At 38.9% G+C, this 12,348-nt stretch overlaps 1 protein-coding gene across 1 annotated transcript in view; it reads right to left on the bottom strand.

The window, feature by feature from the left end:
* Positions 1-10,933, bottom strand: part of usp53b (ubiquitin specific peptidase 53b) — a 28,116-nt gene extending 17,183 nt beyond the window's left edge. Inside the window, exons 1-9 of the mRNA XM_047364483.1 lie at positions 10,777-10,933; positions 8,856-8,948; positions 8,559-8,693; positions 8,329-8,442; positions 8,083-8,165; positions 5,996-6,101; positions 2,800-2,946; positions 2,405-2,554; positions 2,145-2,313 (exon numbers count right to left, since the gene is read on the bottom strand). Coding sequence (XP_047220439.1) covers positions 2,145-2,313; positions 2,405-2,554; positions 2,800-2,946; positions 5,996-6,101; positions 8,083-8,165; positions 8,329-8,442; positions 8,559-8,693; positions 8,856-8,948; positions 10,777-10,920 — 1,141 coding nt within the window. The 5' untranslated portion in view covers positions 10,921-10,933. The remainder of the gene's footprint in view (positions 1-2,144; positions 2,314-2,404; positions 2,555-2,799; positions 2,947-5,995; positions 6,102-8,082; positions 8,166-8,328; positions 8,443-8,558; positions 8,694-8,855; positions 8,949-10,776) is intronic.
* Positions 10,934-12,348: the final 1,415 nt, after the last annotated feature.

Below are 12,348 nucleotides of genomic sequence, written 5' to 3'. Positions count from 1 at the left end.
TTGTCCTCTTCAGGATGGAGGGGAGTTCCTGCCTCAAGTGGAGGAGTTTAAGTATCTCGGGGTCTTGTTCACGAGTGAGGGAAGAATGGAGCGGGAGATCGTCAGACGGATCGGTGCAGCTGCCACAGTAATGGGGGCGCTGTGCCGGTCCATTGTGGTGAAGAGAGAGCTGAGCCGAAAAGCAAAGCTCTCAATTTACTGGTCGGTCTACGTTCCTACCCTCACCTATGGCCATGAACTTTGGGTCATGACCGAAAGAACGAGATCACGGATACAAGCGGCTGAAATGACCTTCCTCCGTAGGGTGGCCGGGCACTCCCTTAGAGATAGGGTGAGGAGCTCGGCCATCCGGGAGGAGCTCGGAGTAGCGCCGCTGCTCCTCCACATCGAGAGGAGCCAGTTGAGGTGGCTTGGGCATCTATACCGGATGCCTCCTGGACGCCTTCCTCGGGAGGTGTTCCAGGCACGTCCCACCGGGAGGAGGCCCAGGGGACGGCCCAGGACACGCTGGAGGGACTATGTCTCTCGGCTGGCCTGGGAACGCCTTGGGCTCCCCCTGGAGGAGCTGGAGCAGGTGTCTGGAGAGAGGGACGTCTGGGCGTCTCTGCTGAGTCTGCTGCCCCCGCGACCCGGTCCTGGATAAGCGGAAGACGACGAACGAACGAACGAAAAAAAATATTTAAGCAATTTCATGAAATCATTTAGTCACTACTACCGTATTTTCCGCACTATAAGGCGCACCGGATTATAAGGCGCATAGAATAGAAGCTACTGCAGTCAAACGTTTGACTGGGGTTGCGTTATGCATCCACTAGATGGAGCTGTGCTAAAGAGAATGTCAACAAAACAGTCAGATAAGTCAGTCAGTCAAACTTTATTAATACACTACAAACCAGCGTTCTGATAACTCCATTCACTCTCATGGTAAGGTCTCCTCTACATAGAAATCTATTGAATAGAGCCAACCGCACGTTAGGAATGCATTGGAGTCTATGAAGTTGAAGTTGAAATCAAACGTTAGTTAAAACGTGAAAGGGAACTTTTCCCCGATTCAGTAAATACGTAAAAGAAACAGTTTGATGCACTAAATCAAACGTTAGTACATTCACAATATAGTAGCGTTAACTGTTGAATTCTCTCGCTGCTGCTCTATTCCCATGTTCGACTGCGTAGCTGACAGCCTTGAGTTTGAACTCAGCATCGTAAGCGTGTCTCTTGAAAGGTGTAATTTTGGGGTCGTTATACACACACAAGTGGTGTTGGACTAGGAGTAAGCACAGTACAGGTGTTTACCACTATTACTTCGGCGACGCCCCTGACTACGGTAGCCGTAATGCTGCAAGCGGCGCGGCTTTGTAGTTTACCAGTCGTACTGAAACATTTTGACAGAGCGCCGTGTACAACCAGTATGGATCAACCAATTAACCAATTGATCCATATATAAGGCGCTCCGGATTACAAGGCGCACTGTCGTTTTTTGAGAAAATTAATGGTTTTTAAGTGCGCCTTAGAGTGCGGAAAATACGGTAGTAATCAAGTTGCATTTATGATTTTATTAACACCAGATTCTTTTCTGTTAGTTATACTTCAGTGGTAATTAGGCTTATACTATCAGACTTTCATATTAAATGTATGTTCTCTGAGGATGCTGGTCAGATTTACTGCAAAGCGGCTTTAGGTCATCATTATAAATCCTAAATATGAAGGCGCCAAAATCAAAAATTTTGAGTGTCTTTAAATTTTTCTTTTTATATTTTTTTGCAGCACTAGAGGCCTTTATTTTTCAGAGGGCAAACAAAGGGGGAGACATTCAGCAAAGGTCACCCTGTCGAGGAGTCGAACCTGGGACAGCCGCATTGAGGACTATAGCCTCTGCACATGGTCACGTGCTTAACCCCCACACCACCAGCGCTGAGCCATTTCTTTCTGTTGAATTCGGATGACAAAAAATCTACCAAAATTTGCCAATATATTTTTCTGTAAGATTTGCCAAGTCACAACAACGGTGGTAGATACAGTTTTACCATTGGTTAATTCAACAAAAAAAAAACACACACACACACACACACACAAAAAGCACATGTTTTGAGTGTCTCTGAAGGGTGCATGAGGCAGTGTTGCTAATAAATGGAGGACTGTCTTACTGGTCACGTCTCCATTTACTTGGGCTTTGTAGTGAGGGCACATGGTGGTTTGTCTCGGTGCGTCTTCATTAGAAACTGGACTCCCCTCAGGATTGGTGTAAAACAAAAGAAGCGGTTGGAAATGTCCCCTGATACATTTTGAAGCAACATCCTTCCATTTGGATCCAATCTAATAAACAAGAAAAAATTATAAAAGAGCATGTACGTAACGAACAGTCATAGGAGGAGGCCGAAAAAGATTTAATGGAAGACATTCTAACCTCCTTTACAGTGGCATCATCAAAAAATATCCACTTAGAAGATTTGGTGTGATAGGCAAAAGCTGAGTAATGTTTGCTGGAAAAACAGATCATCCCCACCAGATGTAGCTCACTGCGTTTGGCGTTTTCGTCAGTGACTCGGTTGAAAAGCTGAAAGAGAGTATATCTGATCACCCTCAGCCAGATGTTAAATCCAATGAGGATAAAGTTTACATATACATGTAAGATCACAGTACAGATATTGATCTTTCATCTGAAAACGTGTTTCATGCCCATAAAATGTGATAATTGATGTTATGCTTTTTAACACAACTGACATTCACTACAGGAATTTCCATTTGTTATTTGGTGTTGAGAAGCATTTAATAATGTGACTTGGCTTTCTTGGCTCTTACCCCGCATAAGTTCAAACGTGGACCAAGAGATCTGATAACATCATCCGTGAGATCGGACTGCTCTGTGTCCCAAACAAATCCGATAGTTACGATCTCCGGACAGTTCATGAGAACACGGCGAATCTTAATGCTCTGACCACAGTCACTCTGTAAAACATTGGGCATTCACAGTAACAGTGGTGTGTCAACAGCAAAATGCAGTTTACACCTATCAGCCACTAATTTGTCACAAATAAAAAGTGATTTGTTATTTCATATACAGGTGAAACCATGTATTTATACTGGTTAAAAAGACCAGCTTTGACTTGTCTAGATCCACAGAGAATGTGGTAAATTTGAGGATTTTATGTCAGACTCTCTGTCAGAAGTGTGCAACAGCATCAAAGATAGTGTGTTCGTGTGGTTTCCAGATCTGGTGGTTATTTGAAAATGATTCCAACGGACTCACAATCAGCTGGTGACTCAACAAGTGTAACTTCACATGGAAACAACATTGTTTGGCCAAAAATACTAAAAATAAAGCACCAGCCTTATAGTCTCTGGTGAAATTGCAGATTGTTACTATTCACCAAGATATGTCTATATCCCATTGATGTTAAAATTTTTAGTTTGAGTTGTTTAAAATTACTAAAAGGCAGGTCAAATGGTTTGTGTATGTCTGACTAAATGTTAGCATCCATCACACCTAGGACTTACTTACTTTCCAACAAGCACATGTTTATATGACATCTTCCTACTACAGGTAAGAGAACTATTACAGATAACTTCACATAACTATCTCTATAGAATGCTAAAACCACAGCGTTGTCATCTGCATGGAAAGATGTTTGCTTGCAGCATTGCTAGTACGTCTAGCTGGATTAAGCTAGATAGTCAAAAACCAAAACACAGCAGTCCATTCACAGCAAGTTTCCATGCTGCGTGTAGACTTGCATCAGTAAATTATCGAAGCAGCGTAGGTATGTTCAGCAGGTCAGCTCTAATTTGTGCTCTACAACACAGCCTCCACCTCAAGCACACCGTATTCCATGAGTTCTCACTCCCACAGCTCGGTAAGTTGGCTGCCTCCTCGCAGGTGGTCATGCAGCTTCTTTTCCTTCACAAGTTGTATGTTTTCCTCTCATTATTAAAGGATATCTACACCATTAAAAAACCCTGTACCTTATCCTATAAGGTCAAAATTACACTTAGAGAGTCCACTGAGAACATGTGAACAATCATTTTCTAACTTTATTGAAATGTGGACACAGAAAGGTAAAAAGGGAATTGTTGAGATCAATTACATCCTTGCATCCATCTGGGTGTTATACCTGAGACCTACCAAAACTGTCATGCTGTGTGGTCGTTATGTTGTATATATCTGTAGGGAGGATTAATTTACTTGGTGTCTTGTTCGGAAGTGATTGACAGATTAGTGATCACTGTTTTTATGACAGATCAATGCTGCATCTGTAGTCATGTGGGCGTTGCTCTCATGACCATAAAAACATGGGACATATGGGGGAGAAATGAGCTTTCTCTGCAGGGTGTCTGGCCTCAGTCTTAAAAATATGATGAGGAGCTTGAAGCAGAGTTGCTGCTCCAAAGGCATTCGAAAAGAGTCAGTTGCTGGAGGGACTATCTTTCTCATCTGGCCTGGGATCAGAGTGGGATTCCCAGAATAAGCTAGAGAGCATCACTAAGCAGAGAGAAGTCTGGGATTCTATCCTGGACTGGTTACCCGCACAACCTGATCTCTGCAGCAAGCCATAGATGTACGAAGGGATGAAAATCAGGATGACAAACTACCTCTCTCTGCAGGATAATTACTATTATGTTTTATTTATGTTGAAACACAGAACTGCATGTTTGACACAAATTAGCAACTAGTTTAAAGATTTCAAAACCATCTTGATCCACTAAATTCAGAACAACTAGATTTCGAAGTTTCTGCAAAATGTCAGTGGACAAGATGGTCAAGCATCCATGAAACTAAAAAATTAAATATTTAAATGTCTTCTATAGAAAAAACACAATTTTTTTTTGTTTAATTTCTTTAATTTAGTTTCTATATTTGCTCCCATACAAGTATTTATAAAAGATATAATTTAGGTTTTGCAATTAAGTTTCTGCTAGAATTTAAACTTACAAATAAACACAGAGTGAAACAATATATTATTTATTACTTTACAAGTTAATGTCTGTCCCATTGAAATGATATCAAATATATATTGATCTATATATATTTGTTCTAAAATATATTTTTATATTCTAGGTAGGGCCAGGAGGTAGAAAAGAGCAGGCAACCCCATTTCATTAAGAGCAGACTGCAGCTGAAGGAGATTCATGAAGATTCATGGGTTCACGGGAACAGAGCAGTAAGCTACACTAAACTAATGTAAACTGAAAGGGAGCAAATTCAGATGCGAGAAAAACACAGATAAACCCTCAACACTATTTCTATCCTCACAATTGTTTTACACTGTCTCCTTCCACCCCTTGAGTTGCACAAAGTGGAAAACAAAGACTATACTGCGCACCACCGCAAGAACCATTTCTTTCTCCATCTTATGTTAACAAACATTTGTTAAACTGATCATTCAAATTATTCATTCGTAGCCACCTTTAATTAAAATGCTTTTAACGCTTGAATTCAGCTGGATGTCTGACTCAACAGCTGAACAAAAAAAACATACTGAGCTACTTAACAATAAAACATACAGTCATATTCAATAAATATGTGTTCCAATGAGGCTCTTATGTCATATTAAAAGTACCTCATAAAAATTCAAACTTTTAAGCAGGTATTGCACATACTTTTCATTAAGCTCAGATACCTGTATTAAAAATGTTGTTTTTTATTGTTCTGACAAAATATTGTAATCTAAAATTTGTTTTCATTAGCTGTAAGAAGAAATTCATCAAAATTACGGGAAATAAAGGTTTGAAAACATCAGTCTGTGTGTAATTAATCTATACAATGTGTTTTACTTAGTGAATTGAGTAACTGAAATAAATTAACTTTTCAATAAAATTCTGATTTATTAAATGGGTCTGTACAATGTGGGCGTAACGAAAAGTATGTTTAATACGTGCTTGAAGATTGTTGTTTATAAATGTTCATTTTAGTCTCACAAGCCTCATCAGGATGCATATTCGAATTAATTCAATGTGAGTGAATATATTTTTTTTAAAAGACAGCAAGAGCATAACATACAGGGCAGCTTCGGAGGTCACCGGTGCTGTTTGCTGCCTGCAGCAGTTCCCCAAACATGTCCGACCTGAGGCGCTCGTTCTTCCCCAGCGTCCGATCAACCTGTTGGCTAAACATGGAAACAGAAAGTATACGGACAGATAAAGTAAGCAAGCTGTCTGTGTTTAATTAACAAAATAATCTCAAAAACATTTAGGAAATCATAATACTGCATTTAGTTCTCAATTTCCCATAATTACATTTCTGGTATATTTTCTTGTCATTTATGAATAGGGTGTGAAACCTGATTCACACCCTAACTTTGATTCGATTAATAAACATGCTGAAGGAGATTGTAACCACACATATTCAATGAAAAAAACACTGCACATTTTTAGGATTGTTCTGGTTTTATTTTTATTTGCAAAAACAGGGCTCTCATTAGAAATGGGTCAGTTTCCCAAATCAAGGAATATACATTTTTTTAAATCTATGGTTTAAAAAAAAAATCACAGCAATTTTATTTCATACTGTTCCTACAGGTTGAAAAAACTTTCAATGAGATGCCTGAGAAAATGCCAGAGGGGCCGGAGAACGCGCCGTTGAGCAATCTCAGTAAGCTGTCTGAAATAAAGCTCCTACACTTTTCCCTGGATTATAGTAGGACATTTGGCCAGGAAATTTGGAAATCTTTTTTGTCATGAAATTAGACGCTGTTACACATTTTTGCTTCAACCTTTGATGCTGATGCTTAGAAGCTGTGGTAATTTGATTATAAGTTTATTATAGCCTTGCTGTCAGCTGAGTACTCACCAGTGATCATTTGGTAGTGAATGACAAAATCTGAACTGTAAAAATTTTAAAGGTTTAGCCTTTATGCAGTAAAACCAGTTGTTATCCTTCAAGGTGAGAGCTTGGTGACAGCTGTGTTTTGTTTGTGTGTCTGCCAGCATGCAGTTTAGGCTCCTGGGAGCATGTTTGTCCCTGTAGAGACCTGTTAATAATGTATGCCTCTCTTCTTACTTTAAACCAAAGTAAACTTTTACTAATCTAAAAATCTTTCCTCTTTGCTTGTAACAATATCAGCTAGAGGCTCATGCCCTAAACATCTAAGTTGCAACTAGTTTTTGGTATTGTTACCAGTAAGGAGTGCAGGCAGATTCATGCATGCTTAGCAAGTCATGTGTACGTATCAACCAGTCATGTCTTACTTTGCTCTCTGACCATTATAAAGTGAATTATAGCCAAAATAACAAAACAGATAGAGTTTCAAGGGTGGCCATATTTACAGATTAATGCTTAATTAACCTCGCTTTGCTTTCTGACAATTAAAAGATGAAAATATGTAAAATTGATCAGCTTTTTTTAGCGCTCAGCTGCTTTAAAATATAGTTTATATGAGTGAGCATGTCAGAATTCAACAGATTTAAATAAGATGGGAAAGGACACAATGCAGACTGCAGACTGCAGCTGAAGGAGATTCATGAAGATTCATGGGTTCACGGGAACAGAGCAGTAAGCTACACTAAACAAATGTAAACTGAAAGGGAGCAAATTCAGATGCGAGAAAAACACAGATAAACCCTCAACACTATTTCTATCCTCACAATTGTTTTACACTGTCTCCTTCCACCCCTTGAGTTGCACAAAGTGGAAAACAAAGACTATACTGCGCACCACCGCAAGAACCATTTATTTCTCCATCTTATGTTAACAAACATTTGTTAAACTGATCATTCAAATTATTCATTCGTAGCCACCTTTAATTAAAATGCTTTTAACGCTTGCATTCAGCTGGATGTCTGACTCAACAGCTGAACAAAAAAAACATACTGAGCTACTTAACAATAAAACATACAGTCATATTCAATAAATATGTGTTCCAATGAGGTCAATGCTAGGCAATGACCTCACTTTGCTAATTAATGCATGAAAACTTATCTATTTTTCAAAGATATGATGAAAAGCTAGAGCCCAAATTAATTATCATATTTGGGCTGTAAATGTTTAGGTTCTGAACCTTAAACCAGAATTAACTCAGTTTAATTGGTGATAAATGAACTTAGACTGAGTTCTTAATAAAAGTAAACTGGCACAACACTGGTACTCACCATAAAGCCGTGGTTGAAACATAATGAACAAACTCTGTGAACGGGTGGGGGTCTGAAGATGCTCCACAACAACGGCACACAAACTGCCAAACAAAACATTGAAACTATTCTATTGTGTACATGTGTAAATTACATTCAGATTTTATAGGCTAATTTTGCACTTAGTTATCATATTTATACTATCTTATGATGTTCTACATAGTATTTGTTAACTACTGAATTCTGTGTGTAACTGACTTTAGTTACCTGTTCATAAAGCATCATAGCAAACTTCTGATGGGTGATGCAGGATTTGGATGAGCAAGCATCGGTCGCTGTGTCTGAAACTATGTGCAAATGAATTCGCTCCAGGATGTTCTCCTGTTTGTACAAAACAAGAGCAGATCATCAAAGAATCATAGAGCATGGTAAACACACAGATAGGAAGAAAGGACCAAAAAATATTATTTTGAATAAAAGCGAAAGCGACACCATACAAAGCACTCAGCAGCGTCGTCCATCAGACCGAGTTGAAATCGCTGCTCGTTCTTAAAGGTTTCAGCGAGGGCGTTTCGCAGGCTGTCAGAGGGTAGGACTCGCTCTCTGCTCTGCTGGAACTGGTTGAATATACTCTGAAAGAGCGAAAAGCAGTCAATTTATTTGTGACAAATGTTCATGCATCTTCAAATGATGTTTGAAGAGTTGAAGAAAACAAAATCACTACAAAATTTACAATCCTCAGCTAAGTTACATGTAATACAGGTTTTTATATCTTAATTTTAATGTAAAATTACCTTTAATGCACAGAAAATACAGGCATCACCAAGACAAAAGTGCCCAGAAAGCTGCCTCAGACTCCTCCTGAAAATGTCCAGCTGCCAAAGCACCTGTGGAGGTTCAACATGAAGCCGATGAAGAAAAACAAGAAATATTTTATTCCAAAAAAAATCTTAAAGCACTACAAGAAATACTGATTAATCAAACTATTATCTGACTGCAAGACATGTTATTATCAAAATCCAACTGACAAGATTGGTTTGTTAAATGATTAACTTCAGAATTTGCAAGTGGAACGGCCTGTCTGAAGTCCTGACCTCAACTCCACTGAGCGTTAGCTGATTGAGGAATATGATGCCATCCCACAGCAGTGTCTGACCAAGCTAATGATCAGCATGAGGAGGAGATGCCAGACTATTGTGGTTGTGTATAGTGCCCCAAGACACCAAGCTGTTTGGGTTTGGCAGAGAGGATTTAGCAAGTATTTCATGGGTGTAACTCTCAGACTCAAGTCTTTTTTTAAGGAACATATGATTTCTTAAAAGCATACCTTGTCACAACGAAGACATAATCAACCAAATACAAAATTCTTTATCCTGTTGAATGACCCTATGATGACATGTTTCCAGTTTATAGAAGAGTCTACCAGACGTTTTTAAATTACAAATCTGTAGGAGTGTCAAAGCATTCATAAAGCCATGCTCTCTAACAAGGTTCAAAGAGCCTTTGGAAAAGAAATCTCTATACCATCACAGACTAACAGTGGGCATGAGCTGCTTTCCTACATATTAATTCTTTGTTTTTCATGCCAGACCCACCTGAAGTGTTTAGATCAATCTGAAGGGCAAAACACACATAGATGACAAATGATGAAAGCCAAAAACAACCTACGCCTCCAATAGAACTGCATATTACTGAAGTCCAGTAATCTGTTCTGCCAACTGACAAATGTCAATTTTTGCAAAGCAATGAGGTCCTCCCAGTGTGTTTCCTTTTAGTCTCAACTGACCAAAGCAAACAGTTCCAGTTAAAGTCCCAGAGGAAATGAGCAAACTCCATACTGTTACACTTGAGATCTGAGAACACTAAATGCTGTCCTGTCTCCCTAATAACAAGCTGCAGACAGAGTCGGATAGTTGTTAAGCAGACTTGGCACCCCCTTGGTGCTACTCTTTCCTGCGATTCTCTAAAAGTAAAACAGTAAATGTATCAATTACAAAATGCTTTAGTAATATTTATTGTATAGCAACCATTAGAGGTACTAATGATAGTGGCACCAGCGATTTTTTCTCCACTGAATTGACATGCTCAAATTAAAAGTTGTATTTTTCTAAATGTTTTTGAGATTGTGCTTATGTAATTAAACTGTAATTAAACTAAGCTGTTAATTTGAAGACTACTGTAAACATTTCTGCCCTATTTTTTTGCTCTATTGATGTAGATATCTCCTTTTTTCCTGAAATATGCTTACCATCAGACTAGTAGCCTAGTGCATCTCTTCAAAGAAATATCCAACTGGATAGCTTTTGTTAGTCTTAATAAGTTTGGCGTTTTAAACCCAAACTCTTGCAGACATTACATTAATATCTGAACTGCTATTCCTAGGTTCATTTCACAGAGTTAACTACATTTGGCTGACTGCTTTGCAATACCAGCTGATCAAGCTGAAGCTCAGCTGATTCTGGACACTGGTCAATCGATTGGTGGGTCTCAGCTTTTGTGTAATGTACAAAGCTTGCAATTCCAGCCAAACCCACATAACTCCAACACAAAATACACAGGCTCACTCAGCTGTTAGCACTTTTCAGGCCTATTACCTTTGAATTGCTGGTGTGTGAGGACTCCTACAACAAGTCAGAGACTCATTGCTACAAAAATAATAGAAAAAGTACCATACTTCCATGCAGGGGTTAAAAAACCAAGAATGCTGATTCTTACCTGAACAGCACTGTTGAGAAAGCAGCTGTTCTGGCCGGGCTCATTTAGCAGACCTTTAGTTAGCGCGAGGGACACCATGCTCCCAGGTTGGTAGGATTTCTTCAGGCCTCCTCTGGTTTTTTTGAACTTCTTCACCCATGCCATGGAGTTAGAACCTGCAGCTGAAGAAAAACCCTCTTTGCATCTTTTGAAGTGATTCACGCTTAATACTTTATACTGCATTAGTCTTTCATCCCTGATCGACGACAAACACTAAGATCATGCACTCATCCTGTAAATACAAGTGCATTCATTTTGGTGACATGAACAGAGAATTGATTCGTGACACGACAAGGCCCTTGGATGATTAATCCGGTTCATCTTCAACAATGTTCATTATGTCAGTAATCTAAATAACCAGTCTGGTGGTCTGTCAGACTGCATTTATACTATTTTAGACCTTAAGACAACCACACAATGAATAACGTGCATTCTAATGCTTACAAATTTAGGACTATATGGGATTTTTTTCAAAACATTACAGTTTAAGGCCATATTTTCTTATTTATATTCACAGACAATGCACTGCTCACGCTCAAAACTCTGCACGATTGAAGCTGTGACTTCAGAGACAATGAAACACAGTTTAAGTAGCCACCAGCACATATTCCTGGTTCACTGGCATGTGCCTCATTTTATGCCAGGAGTTTTTGAATATGTTTTCCTGTGCTTTACTATTAAGAATTTTCTTAAAAGCAAAGATCAATGTGCTTGAGCAGTCTTATTGGCTGTCAAACCTTATTATCTCAATATCAGCGTTAATTTGTTTGTATTTATCTTACAAATAATTGTCAGTCAGTCAGTCAGTCAGTCATTTTCTACCGCTTATTCCATAGTGGGTCGCGGGGAAGCTGGTGCCTATCTCCAGCAATCTATGGGCGAGAGGCAGGGTTCACCCTGGACAAGTCGCCAGTCCGTTTATCTTACAAATAATTGATACCAAAGAATTGGTATTCAGAGTATCAGTAAAGACAGCCTCTAGTGTTACTTGTTCCACCCATAAAACAGCTGGGTTTTTTTTTAATCCAAATTCCTGCTTTACGCTGTGGGACCTACTCTAGTGGATTGGAGAAAAGACTAAAACGAGGCTTGTCACAGACCTCCTTTTCAAACTATAAAACGACCCAGTCAGACTTCACTAAACCTCATCCACAGGAAAAAAAATAAAAAATACAGTTGTATAAAAATGTTAAAGTCAGTGGGTTATTCTAATGACAAGTTTGTTCACGTAATATGCCATTAGTCTCTTATCTGCAACAATACACCTCAAAAGTGTATGCACCCCGTTAAAATGCCAGATATTTGTGACTTAAAAAGGGCACCATAATAAATCCTTAACTAACTTTTTCCACCTTTAATGAAACATTTATTGTGAACAGTTCAACTAACAAACCAATCCGCTAATGGGGAAAGCGGCCAATACAAGGGTGCAGTAACTTGAATAAGTGTGCACATCCTTAAACTAATTCTTTTTTAATCCCTTTTTGGAGTTCACATCTACAATCAATTAAAGTGGGTGGAATTAAAATGAAA

The sequence above is a fragment of the Girardinichthys multiradiatus genome, chromosome 5 (assembly GCF_021462225.1).
Source record: "Girardinichthys multiradiatus isolate DD_20200921_A chromosome 5, DD_fGirMul_XY1, whole genome shotgun sequence".
In the NCBI taxonomy this organism is placed as follows: Eukaryota; Metazoa; Chordata; class Actinopteri; order Cyprinodontiformes; family Goodeidae; genus Girardinichthys; species Girardinichthys multiradiatus.
The sequence above is the reverse complement of the archived record's forward strand: the minus strand, read 5'-3'. Positions and strand labels throughout refer to the sequence as shown.